The 18,274-nt window shown below is 47.7% G+C and overlaps 1 protein-coding gene across 1 annotated transcript in view; it reads left to right on the plus strand.

Annotated features, from left to right (window-relative positions):
• Window positions 1-564: 564 nt before the first annotated feature.
• Window positions 565-18,274, plus strand: part of MCU (mitochondrial calcium uniporter) — a 211,808-nt gene continuing 194,098 nt past the window's right edge. Inside the window, exons 1-2 of the mRNA XM_038743404.1 lie at window positions 565-1,005; window positions 1,088-1,150. Of these exons, the coding sequence (XP_038599332.1) occupies window positions 565-1,005; window positions 1,088-1,150 (504 nt within the window). The remainder of the gene's footprint in view (window positions 1,006-1,087; window positions 1,151-18,274) is intronic.

Raw genomic sequence — 18,274 nt, forward strand, 5'->3', positions numbered from 1 at the left:
GATGGATGACTGAATGAATGAGTGGAGTGATGAATGGATGACTGGATGAATGAATGATTGACTGACTGAATGAATAAATGACTGGATGAATGAATTAATGACTGGACATATGGATGGATGACTGAATGAATGAGTGGAGTGATGAATGAATGACTGGATGAATGAATGATTGACTGAATGAATAAATGACTGGATGAATGAATTAATGATTGGACAGATGGATGGATGACTGAATGAATGAATGGAGTGATGAGTGAATGACTGGATGAATGAATGACTGACTGAATGAATAAATGACTGGATGAATGAATTAATGATTGGACAGATGGATGGATGACTGAATGAATGAATGGAGTGATGAGTGAATGACTGGATGAATGAATGACTGACTGAATGAATAAATGACTGGATGAATGAATTAATGATTGGACAGATGGATGGATGACTGAATGAGTGAGTGGAGTGATGAATGAATGACTGGATGAATGAATGATTGACTGGATGAATGAATTAATGACTGGATAGATGGATGGACGACTGAATGACTGCCTGACTGACTGGATGATGGAGGGAGGGAGCGGCGAGAGCATCGGAGAGCGGGTCGAGGCCCGAGCTCGCCGCGCTCGCCCGGCCCCGCCGGAGGAGACCCGGCGTCTGATTGACGGGCCCCGGACCACGCCCCCCGGCTTCCTATTGGCTCCGGCGGGCCACGCCCCCGCCTCACGATTGGCTCCGGCGACCTTCGGGCCACGCCCCCGCCTCACGATTGGTTCCCGCGACTGGCGGGCCACGCCCCCTCCCGCCTTCCGATTGGTCTCGGCGGGCGGGCGGCCACGCCCCCGCCGTCCGATTGGCCCCGGCGGGCGGGCGGCCACGCCCACGCCGTCCGATTGGCCCCGGCGGGGGTCCGGCCACGCCCCCCCGGGTGGGCGCCGGGGGGACGGACGGGCGGGCCCCGTCCCTCCCTCCCTCCCTCCCTCCGGGCGGGCGGAGCGGCGGGGATCGGTCGGGCGGAGCGGGCGGAGGGGAGGGAGGCATGGCGGCGGGGCCGGGCCGCTGCTCGCCGCTGCTGCTGCCGCTGCTGCTGTCCGCCCGCACCGGCACCTTCCCGCCGCTGGCCGGGGGCCGCGCCCGAACCCCGAGGAGGACGGTGAGGAACCAGGAGCCGGAGGGGCGGGCGGAGGGAGGGAGGGACGGACGGAGCACCGGGAGGAGAAGGACCGCGGCCCCCGAGCCCCGGCTGCAGCAGCAGCAGCAGCAGCAGCAGCAGCGGGTCCGCGGCCCCCGCCCCCAGGCCCTCCTCCCGCCCGCTACCGAGCGGGGGGGACCAAAAAATATATTAAAATCCAACTTTGTGCCCGGGGAACAGCGGGGCTTCGTCCCCCTGATGATTGGGAGTGGTGGCGCGGGGGACACCGCTGGGGCACCTACCGTGAGAATAAGAAGAGCGCTTACCTCTATATAGGGTTGTACATATTTATTACTCTATTTATTTCTTTTTCTTGTACATTTCTATCCTACCTATTTTATTTTGGTGGTGTGTTTGGTTCTGTTCTCTGTCTCCCCCTTTTAGGCCGTGAGCCCGCTGTTGGGGAGGGACTGTCTCTATGGGATGCCAATTGGGACTTCCCGAGCGCTTAGTCCAGTGCTCTGCGCAGAGTCAGCGCTCAATAAATACGATTGATTGATTGATTACGGGGGGACACGCTCTGCTCTAAGCGCTGCGGGAGATACAGTAATAGTAATAATAATAACAGTAATGATGATGATGGTCTGCGTTAAGCGCTTACTATGGGCCACGCTCTGCTCTAAGGGGAGATACGGTAATGCTGATAATAGTAACAATAATGATGATGATGGGATGTGTTAAGCGCTTACTGTGGGACACGCTCTGCTCTAAGGGGAGATACAGTAATACTAATAATAGTGACAGTAATGATGATGATGGTCTGTGTTAAGCGCTTACTATGTGCCACGCTCTGCTCTAAGCGCTGGGGGAGACACAATTATAATAATAGTAACGATGGTGTGTGTTAAGCGCTTACTATGTGCCACGCTCTGCTCTAAGCGCTGGGGGGGACACAATTATAATAATAGTAACGATGGTATGTGGTAAGCGCTTACTGTGGGACACGCTCTGCCCTAAGGGGAGATACAGTAATACTAATAATAGTAACAATAATGATGATGATGGTATGTGTTAAGCGCTTACTATGTGCCACGCTCTGCTCTAAGCGCTGGGGGAGATGCAATTATAATAATAATAACGATGGTGTGTGTTAAGCGCTTACTATGTGCCACGCTCTGCTCTAAGGGGAGATACAGTAATACTGATAATAGTAACAGTAATGATGATGATGGTGTGTGTTAAGCGCTTACTGTGTGCCACGCTCTGCTCTAAGCGCTGGGGGAGACGCAATTATAATAATAATAACGATGGTGTGTGTTAAGCGCTTACTGTGGGCCACGCTCTGCTCTAAGGGGCGATACAGTAATACTAATAATAGTAACAATAATGATGATGATGGGATGTGTTAAGCGCTTACTGTGTGCCACGCTCTGCTCTAAGCGCTGGGGGAGACACAATTATAATAATAATAACGATGGTGTGTGTTAAGCGCTTACTGTGGGACACGCTCTGCTCTAAGCACTGGGGGAGACACAATTATAATAATAATAACAATGGTGTGTGTTAAGCGCTTACTGTGGGACACGCTCTGCTCTAAGCGCTGGGGGAGACGCTCTGCTCTAAGCGCTGGGGGAGACACAATTATAATAATAATAATAACGATGGTATGTGTTAAGCGCTTACTATGTGCCACGCTCTGCTCTCAGCGCTGGGGGAGACACAATTATAATAATAATAACGATGGTGTGTGTTAAGCGCTTACTGTGGGACACGCTCTGCTCTAAGCGCTGGGGGAGATACAGTAATACTGATAATAGTAACAATGATGATGATGGTATGTGATAAGCGCTTACTATGTGCCATGCTCTGCTCTAAGCGCTGGGGGAGACGCAATTATAATAATAATAACGATGGTGTGTGTTAAGCGCTTACTGTGGGACACGCTCTGCTCTAAGCGCTGGGGGAGATACAGTAATACTGATAATAGTAACAATGATGATGATGGTATGTGATAAGCGCTTACTATGTGCCATGCTCTGCTCTAAGCGCTGGGGGAGACGCAATTATAATAATAATAACGATGGTGTGTGTTAAGCGCTTACTGTGGGACACGCTCTGCTCTAAGCCCTGGGGGGGACACAATTATAATAATAATAACGATGGTATGTGTTAAGCGCTTACTGTGTGGCACGCTCTGCTCTAAGCGCTGGGGGGGACACAATTATAATAATAGTAATGATGGTGTGTGTTAAGCGCTTACTGTGGGACACGCTCTGCTCTAAGCGCTGGGGGAGATACAGTAATGCTAATAATAATAACAGTAATGATGATGATAGTATGTGTTAAGCGCTTACTGTGTGCCACGCTCTGCTCTAAGCGCTGGGGGAGACGCAATTATAATAATAATAACGATGGTGTGTGTTAAGCGCTTACTGTGGGCCACGCTCTGCTCTAAGGGGCGATACAGTAATACTAATAATAGTAACAATAATGATGATGATGGGATGTGTTAAGCACTTACTATGTGCCACGCTCTGCTCTAAGTGCTGGGGGAGACACAATTATAATAATAATAACGATGGTGTGTGTTGAGCGCTTACTGTGGGACACGCTCTGCTCTAAGGGGAGATACAGTAATACTAATAATAGGAACAATAATGATGATGATGGTATGTGTTAAGCGCTTACTATGTGCCATGCTCTGCTCTAAGCACTGGGGGGGACACAATTATAATAATAGTAACGATGGTGTGTGTTAAGCGCTTACTGTGGGACACGCTCTGCTCTAAGCGCTGGGGGAGATACAGTAATACTGATAATAGTAACAATAATGATGATGATGGGATGTGTTAAGCGCTTACTATGTGCCACGCTCTGCTCTAAGCGCTGGGGGAGACACAATTATAATAATAATAACGATGGTGTGTGTTAAGCGCTTACTGTGGGACACGCTCTGCTCTAAGCGCTGGGGGAGACACAATTATAATAATAGTAACGATGGTGTGTGTTAAGCGCTTACTGTGGGACACGCTCTGCTCTAAGCGCTGGGGGGGACACAATTATAATAATAGTAACGATGGTATGTGGTAAGCGCTTACTGTGGGACACGCTCTGCTCTAAGCGCTGGGGGAGATACAGTAATGCTAATAATAATAACAGTAATGATGATGATGGTATGTGTTAAGCGCTTACTATGGGCCACGCTGTGCTCTAAGCGCTGGGGGAGACGCAATTATAATAGTAATAGCGATGGTATGTGTTAAGCGCTTACTGTGGGACACGCTCTGCTCTAAGGGGAGATACAGTAATACTAATAATAGTAACAATAATGATGGTATGTGTTAAGCGCTTACTATGTGCCACGCTCTGCTCTCAGCGCTGGGGGAGACACAATTATAATAATAATAACGATGGTGTGTGTTAAGCGCTTACTGTGGGACACGCTCTGCTCTAAGCGCTGGGGGAGACACAATTATAATAATAATAATGATGGTGTGTGTTAAGCGCTTACTGTGGGACACGCTCTGCTCTAAGCGCTGGGGGAGACACAATTATAATAATAGTAACGATGGTGTGTGTTAAGCGCTTACTGTGGGACACGCTCTGCTCTAAGCGCTGGGGGGGACACAATTATAATAATAGTAACGATGGTATGTGGTAAGCGCTTACTGTGGGACACGCTCTGCTCTAAGCGCTGGGGGAGATACAGTAATGCTAATAATAATAACAGTAATGATGATGATGGTATGTGTTAAGCGCTTACTATGGGCCACGCTGTGCTCTAAGCGCTGGGGGAGACGCAATTATAATAATAATAGCGATGGTATGTGTTAAGCGCTTACTGTGGGACACGCTCTGCTCTAAGGGGAGATACAGTAATACTAATAATAGTAACAATAATGATGGTATGTGTTAAGCGCTTACTATGTGCCACGCTGTGCTCTCAGCGCTGGGGGAGACACAATTATAATAATAATAACGATGGTGTGTGTTAAGCGCTTACTGTGGGACACGCTCTGCTCTAAGGGGAGATACAGTAATACTAATTATAGTAACAATGATGATGATGGTGTGTGTTAAGCGCTTACTGTGGGACACGCTCTGCTCTAAGGGGAGATACAGTAATACTAATAATAGTAACAATAATGATGGTATGTGTTAAGCGCTTACTATGTGCCACGCTCTGCTCTCAGCGCTGGGGGAGACACAATTATAATAATAATAACGATGGTGTGTGTTAAGCGCTTACTGTGGGACACGCTCTGCTCTAAGGGGAGATACAGCAATACTAATAATAGTAACAGTAATGATGATGATGGTATGTGTTAAGCGCTTACTGTGGGCCACGCTCTGCTCTAAGCCCTGGGGGAGATACAATTATAATAATAATAACGATGGTGTGTGTTAAGCGCTTACTGTGGGACACGCTCTGCTCTAAGGGGAGATACAGTAATACTAATAATAGTAACAATAATGATGATGATGGTGTGTGTTAAGCGCTTACTGTGGGACACGCTCTGCTCTAAGCGCTGCGGGATACACAGTTATAACGATGGGATGTGTTAAGCGCTGACTGTGGGCCACGCTCTGCTCTAATCAATCAATCAATCGTATTTATTGAGCGCTGACTATGTGCAGAGCACTGGACTAAGCGCTTGGGAAGTACAAATTGGCAACACATAGAGACGGTCCCTACCCAACAGTGGGCTCACGGTCTAAAAGAGTGGGCTCACAGACTAAAAGACTGCTCTAAGGGGAGATACAGTAATACTAATAATAGTAACAATAATGATGATGATGGTGTGTGTTAAGCGCTTACTGTGGGACACGCTCTGCTCTAAGCGCTGGGGGAGACACAATTATAATAATAATAACGATGGTGTGTGTTAAGCGCTTACTGTGGGACACGCGCTGCTCTAAGCGCTGGGGGAGACACAATTATAATAATAATAACGATGGTATGTGTTAAGCGCTTACTGTGGGACACGCTCTGCTCTAAGCGCTGGGGGAGATACAGTAATACTGATAATAGTAACAATAATGATGATGATGGTGTGTGTTAAGCACTTACTATGTGCCACGCTCTGCTCTAAGCCCTGGGGGAGATACAATTATAATAATAATAACGATGGTATGTGTTAAGCGCTTAGTATGTGCCACGCGCCGCTCTAAGCGCTGGGGGAGATACAATAATAATAATAATGATGGTATTTGTTAAGCACTTACTATGTGCCACGCTCTGCTCTAAGCGCTGGGGGAGATACAGTAATACTGATAATAGTAACAATAATGATGATGATGGTGTGTGTTAAGCACTTACTATGTGCCACGCTCTGCTCTAAGCCCTGGGGGAGATACAATTATAATAATAATAACGATGGTATGTGTTAAGCGCTTAGTATGTGCCACGCGCCGCTCTAAGCACTGGGGGAGATACAATAATAATAATAATGATGGTATTTGTTAAGCACTTACTATGTGCCACGCTCTGCTCTAAGCGCTGGGGAAGATACAGTAATAATAATAAAATAATAATGAGGATGATGGTATGTGTTAAGCACTTACTATGTGCCACATTCCGCTCTAAGCGCTGGGGGAGATACAGTGATAATAATAATAATAATAATAATGATGATGATGGTATATGTTAAGCACTTACTATGTGCCAGCTCTAAGCGCTGGGGGAGATGCAGTTATAATAATAATGGTGGTATTTGTTAAGCACTTACTCTGTGTTACAGTCTGCTATAAGCACTGGGGGAGATACAGTAGTAATAATAATAATAATGACAGTATGTGTTAAGCACTTACTATGTGCCACGCTCTGCTCTAAGCGCTGGGGGAGATTCAGTAGTAATAGTAATAATAATGATAATGATGATATGTGTTAAGCACTTACTTTGAGAAGCAGCATGGCTCCTACGCACTGCTGTAAGCACTGGGGGAGATATAATAACAATAATAACAGTGATAGTAATGATGGTATTTAAGTGCTTACTATTTGCCACGCTCTGCTCTAAGCGCTGGGGGAGATACAGTAGTAATAATAATAATAATGATGGTGATGATGGTATGTGTTAAGCACTTACTGTGAGAAGCAGCATGGCTCAATGGAAAGAGCCCGGGCTTTGGAGTCAGAGGTCATGGGTTCAAATCCCGGCTCCGCCACTTGTCAGCTGTGTGAGTTTGGGCAAGTCACTTCACTTCTCTGGGCCTCAGTTACCTCATCTGGGAAATGGGGATTAAAAGTGTGAGCCCTCCGTGGGACAACCTGATCGCCTTGTAACCTCCCCAGCGCTTAGAACGGTGCTTTGCACGTAGTAAGCGCTTAATAAATGCCATTATTATTACTAAGTGCCATGCACTGCTCTAAGTGCTGGGGGAGATACAGTGATAATAGCAATAAAATGATGGTATTTATTAAGCACTTACTATGTGCCACGTGCTGCTCTGAGCACTGGGGGAGATACAAGGTAATCAGGATGGAGCCAACCCCTGTCTCGCATGGGGATCACTGTCTCCATCCCCATTTTACACAGGAGGGGACTCCGGCCCGGAGATTAATAATAGTGATGGTATGTGTTTTAAGCACTTACTATGTGCCACGCGCTGCTGTAAGCGCTGGGGGAGATGCAGTAATAATAATAACGATGGTATTTGTTAAACGCCTATGTGCCAAGCACCGTTCTAAGCGCTGGGGGAGATACGAGGTAAATCGGGTTGCCCCACCTGGGGCTCCCAGTCTTCCTCCCCATTTTACAGATGAGGGAACAGAGAAGTGAAGTGACTTCCCCAAGGTCACACAGCAGACAAGTGGCGGAGCCGGGATTAGAACCCACCACCTCTTGACTCCCAAGCCGGGGCTCTTGCCACCAGGCCAGGCCGCTTCAGTCCTTCGCGTGCAGCGAGCTTGATGAAGGATGGAGATTCTCCCAAGAACTTTAGAGCGGTGCCCCGCACAGAGTAAGCGTTCCGTAATTACCACTGATCGATCGATTAATTGACCGATATCTTTAGCCCGCAAGGCGGAAGGAATCGGTCTCTCCCAGGGATGCTGAGACGTTTTTGTTTCTGGTAGGGAGTCCCCCCCCCGACCCCGCTTTGCCCCCGTCCATCACGACCGCCATCCTCACCGGGCATTGGCATCAGGGAATTTCACCGCAGGGTGGTCCCTCCGGCTCAAGCTGTTGGAAAGACGGAGTGTGAGAATGGCCTGGCGGCGAAGCTCCGAGCTTAAGTCAGCAGGCCCTCTTCCCTCGCGCTCCCAAGTTGTTGTATACTAATAGGAGATTCAGGGCAGATAAGGTAACTGAGGCTCAGAGAGGTTAAGTGACTTGCCCAAGGTCACGCAGCTGACATGTGGCGGAGTCGGGATTCGAACCCATGACCTCTGACTCCAAAGCCCGGGCTCTTTCCGGTGAGCCACGCTGCTTCTCTATAATAATGGCATTGATTCAGCGCTTACTATGTGTAAGGCACAGTTCTAAGCGCTGGGGAGGTTACAGCGTGATCAGGTTGTCCCTCGGGGGGGTTCACAGTCTTAGTCCCCATTTTACAGATGAGGGAACTGAGGCCCGGAGAAGTGAAGTGACTTGCCCAAAGTCACACAGCTGACAATTGGCGGAGCCGGGATTCGAGCCCTTGACCTCTGACTCCAAAGCCCGGATTCTTTCCACTGAGCCACGCTGCTTGTGAGCCCCACGTGGGACAACTTGATTGCCTTGTATTCCCCCCCAGCGCTTAGAACAGTGCTCTGCACGTAGTAAGCGCTTAACAAATGCCATCATCATCATCGTCAATCGTATTTATTGAGCGCTTACTGTGTGCAGAGCACTGTACTAAGCACTTGGGAAATACAAGTTGGCAACATATATAGAGACAGTCCCTACCCAACAGTGGGCTCACAGTCTAAAATGCCATCATCATTATTATTATCATTAAAGAGAAACTAACACTTGGGGCTCTCAGCAAATACATCAACCTGCAGTGGGGTCTGCCGCGAGCACTCAAGTGAGGCCTGGGAAGCCAGGAATGGGGAAACTTCGCGGGAAATGGCCAGAGAGCAGACGTTAAGATTGACGGCGGTCAGCGGGGAGCATGATATGGTTAAATCAATCAATCAATCATATTTATTGAGCGCTTACTGTGTGCAGAGCACTGTACTAAGCGCTTGGGAAGTACAAGTTGGCAACATATGGAGACGGTCCCTACCCAACAGTGGGCTCACAGTCTAAAAGGCTGCTGGGAATTGCAAACCACCCCTCGCCCTTGCTGAGCACCTGACTCTCCTCACATTTGGTGTAATTCATTCATTTAGTGGTATTTTTTGAGCACTTACAGTGTGTAGAGCACTGTACTAAGCGCTTGGAAAGTACAGAGAAGCAGCGTGGCTCAGTGGAAAGAGCACGGGCTTTGGAGTCACAGTTCATGGGTTCAAATCCCGGCTCTGCCAACTGTCAGCTGTGTGACTTTGGGCAAGTCACTTTACTTCTCTGTGCCTCAGTTACCTCATCTGTAAAATGGGGATTAAGACTGTGAGCCCCCCGTGGAACAACCTGACCACCTTGTAACCTCCCCAGCGCTTAGAACAGTGCTTTGCACATAATAAGTGCTTAATAAATGCCATTATTATTATTATTATTACCAGGGGAAAGGCTCTGCCAAAGTTCTTTTACCGGTCCTTTTGGCAGCTCACCTGAGATTTAGGTTCTGTCGTGGCCTCCACTTGATTCCCAAGACGCGTCTCCCCGGAGACTCTCCCGACGTAGGATCGGTGCCGAGCTTGGACACTCATTTCTCCCCACTCCAAGTCGTTGCTTAAAAGGCTCCGTAAAAGAGCCTCCCTTTTTTTTTTTCTTGGCCCAGAGGCTCTAGCTGGTGGAAGTAGGTTGTGCAAACACGATACAATGAATTCACCAGGTGGACAATGTGTTTTTAGGAATGTGTCGCATTCGAGGTGCTTTTTCGTTTAGCGTCGCTTTTGTTCCGTGGATGTGAAAGTGCCTCTGTGCTGGAAGTGCTTCAAGGCAGTCGAGACCCTCTTTCTTCTTAGCCGGTTATGAGGAAACTGAAATGATGTGCTGAAGTGTATCTGAAAATAAGTTAAAATTAGGTGCCAGTCTGAAAGGTAGAAGCGTGGGTTTCAAGAACACCTGGATGGGATTGTTGTTTTTTTTTGGTGGTGTGTGGTTGTGTGAAATAGATAAAATGATACTTGGGGCTTCATTTTATTCTCTAGTGATTAAATAATGATTTTTGTAACACCGTGCTGCCACATTTTGAGATTTCTCTTTTCTTAGAGACCTGCTGATGAGACTAGTAGGAAATCATCCAGGCTTCAAAATACTGTTCTGTGCTATCAAGAGGGAATCCTGCTCTCCGGGGAGAGTGACTTGAGGGGAAATGACAGGTGGGAGGGACAGCTGACCACCTGGGAAAGAATGTGTGATATTTCAGAGATTTTCCCCCAACGTTTCATTTCCTTTCTCACATCTTTGCAGATTTTTGGATCGCTCTCTCTAATCCCATTTGATCTCTCCGATCTCATTAGATCAGTTTTGAAAATGCAGTGTGCAAGAGAAGAGGGATGACAGGAGGGATTTTTTTCTTTTTTTCTTTTTGGCTTCTCACCCTGCCCAAACCATAACCAGTTTCTGCATTCTGTGCTCACAAGACCCCACCCATGACCCTATTCTTCCTCCCCTGTAGCGTCTATTCTTGGTGCGGGGATGGACCCACCACCCAACGTACCATATTTAGATCAGACTACAACTATCACAGCGACATACTCTTAGAAATCTAGCTATTTGTGTTTGATTTTCCTAGGAGTCTCCCCCCCCCACCCCCCCGTAGCTTTAATTTGAGGGAGAAATCAAGGGGGCAAGTCCTTAAAAATAAACTTCATTAATTGAAACTCAAAACCCTCTTCCGGTAACGTTTTTAAAGAATAGTTCCCTGTTCACATTCAGTTCTTAATTCGCTCTGTCAAATTTTAACACAAGCTTTATAAATAACTTCATAATTCTAAGTGGAAGCTTTGGAGTGATGCTCTTAATCCATAGTTGGATTAGTTCTTTCTTAGTACCTGAAACAGTGTCATGCAGCCAGTTGGTTTGAGGAGAGGCTTTTCGGAGGTATCTTTTATGTGTGGTTTTTTTTTTTTTGCGTCGTTTTAAACAGTTTAATCAGTACGATGAGGTCGCAAGAGCTGTGAGTTGGACCGTTCCTGAGCAGTCATTCCGAGCTTGCACCAGGTGGCACTCGGTATCGGACTGGAGCTCCGTGGAAACCGGAATAGGGGCTCTGACTCCATCAGTTCTCCAGGCGGGATTGGGTTGTGAGTGGGAATCTCAGAGAATGCTATGGATTTTCCCACATCATTAGCGTTTGCCGGTGTATCTCTTCCTGGTGAATATCCCTGCCTTCCTCGAAAGAGAGTCCAGTCATAAACCAGACCCAGCCCTTTGAAGGGCTTCGTGTACTAATTTTTCAGTTCTCTTTTTCCAAAATCGGTGAGATGAGGCCAATTTTAGTGATAGGATAAAAAGCTGGTTTAATTTGTAAATGAAGCTGGCAGGGTTGAGCAAGAGTAAATTATTTTTGCGTTGGTGTACAGCATGCGTAGAGGAATAGGTTTTTTTTATTCCAACACTAAATATTGTCCAGTTATAGCATCCGCAGAATAAATTTGCATGAATTAAAGGAAATTATTTTGGTAAATAGGTTTGGCTTCCAGAGGAAAGTTTTTTAAAAAGCAAGTTAAAATACTAAACTATCCCCCTTTGAGCTGAGAATGTCTATACTTCGAATGGCAAGGTCAGTAAAGAGCATATATCCTGAAGAATTCTCGGAGTATTGTCTTTGTAACCCGAGGATGACGTGCGTCACTGTCTTTTTTTGTGAGAGCAAAGCCTGGGCCAGGGGAGTCCGTTCCACACTGCGGGGGGAGTTTGGATAGTGGCTGTAACCATTTTAAACAAGACCGGTCACTGCTGGCTTCCCAAGCGCTTGTACTTCCCAAGCGCTTAGTACAGTGCTCTGCACACAGTAAGCGCTCAATAAATACGATTGATGATGATGCTGGCAGATGAACTCCTTCTCCTGTCATGGCATCTCCGCTCACGTGAGCCACCCCGTCCGCGGTTCCTGCAGGAACGTGTGGTCTGCCTGCCTGCCGTTATCACTTCTCAGCAGTCAACGGCCACTCTCAGGGTTTTACTTGAGAGCTCTGCGGTGGCCCGCCGGCTGGGGTGGAAACTGAGGGAGCCCCGACCGCGCCCGGCCCGGGGCCCAAGCCCCAAACTGGTCAGGAGGAACTAGCTCCAAGGCTGACATGTGTCGTGGCGGGGTGGGATTGGTCTCCAGGCTCCTGGGATCACAGATCTTGGCAATTTCAGGCCACAGATAGCATGGAGGCTGGGGCACTTGTGTCCTTAAGTGGTACTTCCACCCAGGGCCGGTAGCCTTCCAGGCCGAAACCCGCAATAATCAATCAATCAATCATATTTATTGAGCGCTTACTGTTTGCAGAGCACTATACTAAGCGCTTGGGAAGTACAAGTTGGCAACATATAGAGGCAGTCCCTACCCAACAGTGGGCTCACAGTCTAAAAGACCGTGTAAAGGGGGAGGCAGCGTGGCCTAGTGGAAAGAGCCTAGTCCTGGAAGTCGGAGGATGTGGGTTCGAATCCCCGCTCCACCGCGTGTCTGCTGTGCTACCTTGGGCGAGTCACTTCACTTCTCTGGGCCTCAGTTTCCTCATCTGGAAAGTGGGCATTAACAGAGGTGAGTTAAGAAACTCGTGGCCTCAGCGTCCCCATCTGCTACTGATGCCTGTCTACTCATTTTGTTTTGTTGTCTGTCTCCCCGTTCTAGACTGTGAGCCCGTTGTTGGGTTGGGATTGTCTCTATCTGTTGCCCAATTGTACTTTCCAAGCGCTTAGTACAGTGCTCTGCACACAGTAAGCGCTCAATAAATACGATTGAATGAATGAATTAAGGTTGTGAGCCCCATCCGGGGCAGGGACTTTGTCCGACCTTATTACCTGGTATCTACTCCAGCGTTTAGAACGGTGCTTGGCACATAGTGAAGCAGCGTGGCTCAGTGGAAAGAGCCCGGGCTTTGGAGTCAGGGGTTATGGGTTCAAATTCCGGCTCGGCCACTTTCATTCATTCATTCATTCATATTTATTGAGCGCTTACTGTGTGCAAAGCACTGTACTAAGCGCTTGGGAAGTACAAGTCGGTAACATATAGTGACGTTCCCTACCCAACAACAGGCTCACTGTTTAGAAGGGGGAGACAGGCAACAAAACAAAACATGTAGACAGGTGTCAAAATTGTCAGCTGTGTGACTTCGGGCAAGTCACTTAACTTCTGTGTGCCTCAGTTACCTCATCTGTAAAATGGGGGTTAAGGCTGTGAGCCCCCCGTGGGACAACCTGATCACCTTGTAACCTCCCCAGCGCTTAGAACAGTGCTTTGCACATAGTGAGCGCTTAACAAATACCATTATCATCGTTGTGCTTAACAAACACCGTAATTAGTATTGTTATTACTAGAGGGGCACCCGTGAGGGGTTGGCATTTGTCCCACTTGATTCCACGGGTTTGGGAATCTGTGGGCTGGGCTTGACTCGTCGGGGCATCCCTATGGTGTCTCCCTGTAGTGTGACTTTTCTCTACTGGTAACTGTTCCACTGTGGTTCAGCAAGGACCAATCTCTTGATGCTCTCCTTTGTCCTTGGGGGTCTGGACCCCAAGGTTCATTTCTGAATCATTTATTCATAGTAATAACCGTCTCCCCCTCTGGACTGCGAGCTCGTTACGGGCAGGGGACGTTTCTGCCAATTTTGTTCTATCGTGCTCTCTCAAGTGCATAGTACAGTGCTCTGCTTGTGGTAAGTGCTCAATCATCATCATCATCAATCGTATTTATTGAGCGCTTACTGTGTGCAGAGCACCGTACTAAGCACTTGGGAAGTACAAGTTGGCAACATATAGAGACAGTCCCTACCCAACAGTGGGCTCACAGTCTAAAAGGGGAATAATAATAATAATAATGATGGTATTTGTTAAGCACTTACTATGTGCAAAGCACTGTTCTAAGCACTGCGGGGATACAAAGTGATCAGGTTGTCCCATGTGGGGCTCACAGTCTTAATCCTCATTTTACAGATGAGGGAACTAAAGCACAGAGAAGTGAAGTGACTTGCCCAAAGTCACACAGCTGACAATCGGCGGAGCTGGGATTTGAACCCATGACCTCTGACTCCAAAGCCTGGGCTCTTTCCACTGAGCCACATTTAACGGCCAATAAATACAACTGATTGATCGATAGACAGAAATTAGGCTTCGGGGCCTAATATTTAATTGTTTTGGCATTTGATAATATGATTGGCATACGTCACTGTTGAAACTAGCGTGGCCCAGTGGGGAAAGCACGGGCCTGGGTGTCAGAAGGACTTGGGTTCTAATCCCAGCTCCGCCACTTCTCTGCTGGGTGACTCTGAGCAAGTCACTTCCCATTTCTGTGCCTCAGTTCCCTCATCTGTGAAGTGGGCATTAAGATTGCGAACGCCGTTTGGGACAGGGACTGTGTCCAACTCAACAGTGCCTGGCACATAGTAAGCGCATAACAAATAATATTATTGTTATTCTTAGCCAGAAGTTAGAGGTGACATCTATGGCAGCTCCAAATTCCCAGCATAGGTGGTAACATTTCATCTTGAGGGCCAGGACAGATTTGGAGTGGAGCTTAGAGGTGGTGGCACCAGGCAGCCTGATTTCCAGGAAAGAATTCCCTCCTTTCCCCCACCCCCCACCCCCACTAGGCTCCAGGAGAAGCAGCGTGGCTCACTGGAAAGAGCACAGGCTTTGGAGTCAGAGGTCATGGGTTCAAATCCCGGCTCCGCCACTTGTTACGCAGCTGACGAGTTAAGTGACCTTGGGCAAGTCACTTAACTTCTCTGTGCCTCAGTTATCTCATCTGTAAAATGGGGATGAAGACTGTGAGCCCCCCGTGGGACAACCTGATCACCTTGTAACCTCCCCAACACTTAGAACAGTGCTTTGCAAGTAGTACCTCACCGTACCTCGCTCTCGCCTGTCCCGCCATCGACCCCCCGCCCACGTCATCCCCCGGGCCTGGAATGCCTTCCCTCTGCCCATCCTCCAAGCTAGCTCTCTTCCTCCCTTCAAGGCCCTACTGAGAGCTCACCTCCTCCAGGAGGCCTTCCCAGACTGAGCCCCTTCCTTCCTCTCCCCCTCATCCCCCTCTCCATCCCCCCCATCTTACCTTCTTCCCTTCCCACAGCACCTGTATATATGCATATATGTTTGTACATATTTATTACTCTATTATTTATTTTGCTTGCACATATCTATTCTATTTATTTTATTTTGTTAGTATGTTTGGTTTTGTCTCCCCCTTTTAGACTGTGAGCCCACTGTTGGGTAGGGACTGTCTCTATATGTTGCCAATTTGTACTTCCCAAGCGCTTAGTCCAGTGCTCTGCACACAGTAAGCGCTCAATAAATACGATTGATGATGATGATGATAGTAAGCGTTTAATAAATGCCATTATTATTATTATTATAATGGGAGCTTAAAAGGCCCCAGAGCTGGCAAGGCGGAGAGAAGTCACTGGCCTTTCCCTGGGATTCCAGGAAAGGCAAGAGGAACTTCTTTCTCCTTCCCAGAGGCTCTGCCACCCAGGGGAGAGCAGGCACTTTGGGATTTCCTTTGGTATCCTGTCAGGTTTCCTGGCTAGTGTGGGGATGAGCGGAATCTCTTCTGGGTCAAAGAATGAGCACCGCTGACAGCGGGCTATCTAGCACTAGGATGGGCAATCAGCATCTCTGCTCCACTTCAGGGGAGCTGAGGCTGCCTGCTCTGCCCCAAAAGTTCAAGGGTGAAGCCAATGGCTCGGCTCCCACCGTACTAGGAAGGCAGGGAGCCGTGGCGTTTCTTGTCACTGGTGTCCCTCATTCCCAGCACCATAATAATCGTGGTATCTATTAAGCACTCTACAATGGGCCAAACACTGGGGTAGATGCAAGATCATCAGGTCCCACGTGGGACTCACAGTCTTAAAGAGGAGGGAGAACAAGGGTGGAATCCCTGTTTTGCAGATGAGAAAACTGAGGCACAGTGAAGTGACTTGCCTGAGGTCACACAACAGACGAGTGGTGGAGCTGGAATTAGAACTCAAATCCTCTGACTCCGAGGCCCGTGCTCTTTCCACTAGGCCACGCTGATTTTCCAAACCATAGTTTGGACCCTTTTATGGGTAAGTGCTCAATAAAGACAGTTGGTGGTTTGATTATGTCAAAGATTTTTCTGCACATTTGTTGCGCATTTGTTTTCTGCACATTTGTCGCGCTTTCTACAGTACCATATCATCATCATCATCAATCGTATTTATTGAGCGCTTACTATGTGCAGAGCACTGTACTAAGCGCTTGGGAAGTACAAATTGGCAACATATAGAGACAGTCGCTACCCAACAGTGGGCTCACAGTCTAAAAGGGGGAGACAGAGAACAAAACCAAACATACTAACAAAATAAAATAAATAGAATAGATATGTACAAATAAAATAAATAAATAAATAGAGTAAAAAAAGTATGTACAAACATATATACATATATACAGGTGCTGTGGGGAAGGGAAGGAGGTAAGATGGGGGGGATGGAGAGGGGGACGAGGGGGAGAGGAAGGAAGGGGCTCAGTCTGGGAAGGCCTCCTATAATTCACAGTATAGCTATCCTCCTGTTGCTGAAGGCCTCAACCTTGGCATGCTCCTTGACTCCTTTCTGGCTTTCAGATTCAATCAGTTGCCAAATGCTGTTGGTTTTCCCTCCCTCCACAGGATTTCCAGAATCCATCCCTTCCCCTCCGTCCAAACTCACGTCATATCCCGCCTTGATCGCTGCATCAGCCTCCTTGCTGATCTCCATCCCATCCTTGACGCTGCCCAGATCATTTTTCTAAAGTGACATTCTGCACACGTCTCTTCTCCTTAAAGACTTCCAGTGGAGAAGCAGCGTGGCTCAGTGGAAAGAGCCCGGGCTTTGGAGTCAGAGGTCATGGGTTCAAATCCCAGCCCTGCCAACTGTAAGCTCTGTGACTTTGGGCAAGTCACTTAACTTCTCTGGTTACCGCATCTGTAAAAATGGGGATTAAAACTGTGAGCCCCCCGTGGGACAACCTGTTCACCTTATAACCTCCCTAGTGCTTAGAACAGTGCTTTGCGCTTAGTAAGCGCTTAATAAATGTCATTATTATCATCATTATTATTGCTACCAACTCCTTGCGGCATTTAGTAGAATCCCCTGACCATTGCCTTTAAGGCACTAAATAAACTATCTCTCTCCTATCTGTTCTCTTCTCCCACCACACCCCATCTTGAACTCTTTATTCTTCTCAAGCCAACCTGCTCACTGTGCCTCGTTTTCATTTCTCGCACTATGAACCACTTGCTCACTCTTTCCACCCACATCTGGAACTCTCTCCCATTTCAAATTGAACAAATCTCCCCATCTTCAGAGCCCTTCCTCGATTATGTTTCCTCAAAGAAACCTTTCCTGATTAGCGGCTAATCACCCTGGGTTTTATCATCCAATTGCCACCTCAACATTTCTGCACCCTAATGATAATAACTGTGACATTTGCTTAGTGACAAACATTGGGGGCGATTCAATACCATCAGATCAGACAGTCCTTTTACCACTCGAGGCTTAGGAGGCAGAAGAGGGAGTCAGTCAACCTTATTTCTTGAGCGCTTAATTTAGGCAGCGCACTGTACTAAGAGCTTGGGAGACCGCAATATAGTCATATAATAGACACATTCCATGCCCACAACAAGTTTGTCAGATATGAGGAGGGAGGACTTTCCGGGCCAGAAGCAGGACATGGGCGAGAGGTCAGCAGTGGAATAGACGAGATTGAAGTACAGTGAAAAGGTGTTGAATGCCCATTTTACAGCTGTGGAAATTGAGGTACAGAGAAGTTTAAATGACTTACCCAAGGCAAGTAGTGGAGCCGTGATTAGAACCCAGGCCTCCTGACTCCCAATCCTGTGTTCTTTCCACTAGGCCCCGCTCCTTCTATAGCCACTAGCGCACTCACAGCCAGCCAAGGCATA

Source organism: Tachyglossus aculeatus, chromosome 3, assembly GCF_015852505.1.
Source record: "Tachyglossus aculeatus isolate mTacAcu1 chromosome 3, mTacAcu1.pri, whole genome shotgun sequence".
NCBI classification, from domain to species: Eukaryota; Metazoa; Chordata; class Mammalia; order Monotremata; family Tachyglossidae; genus Tachyglossus; species Tachyglossus aculeatus.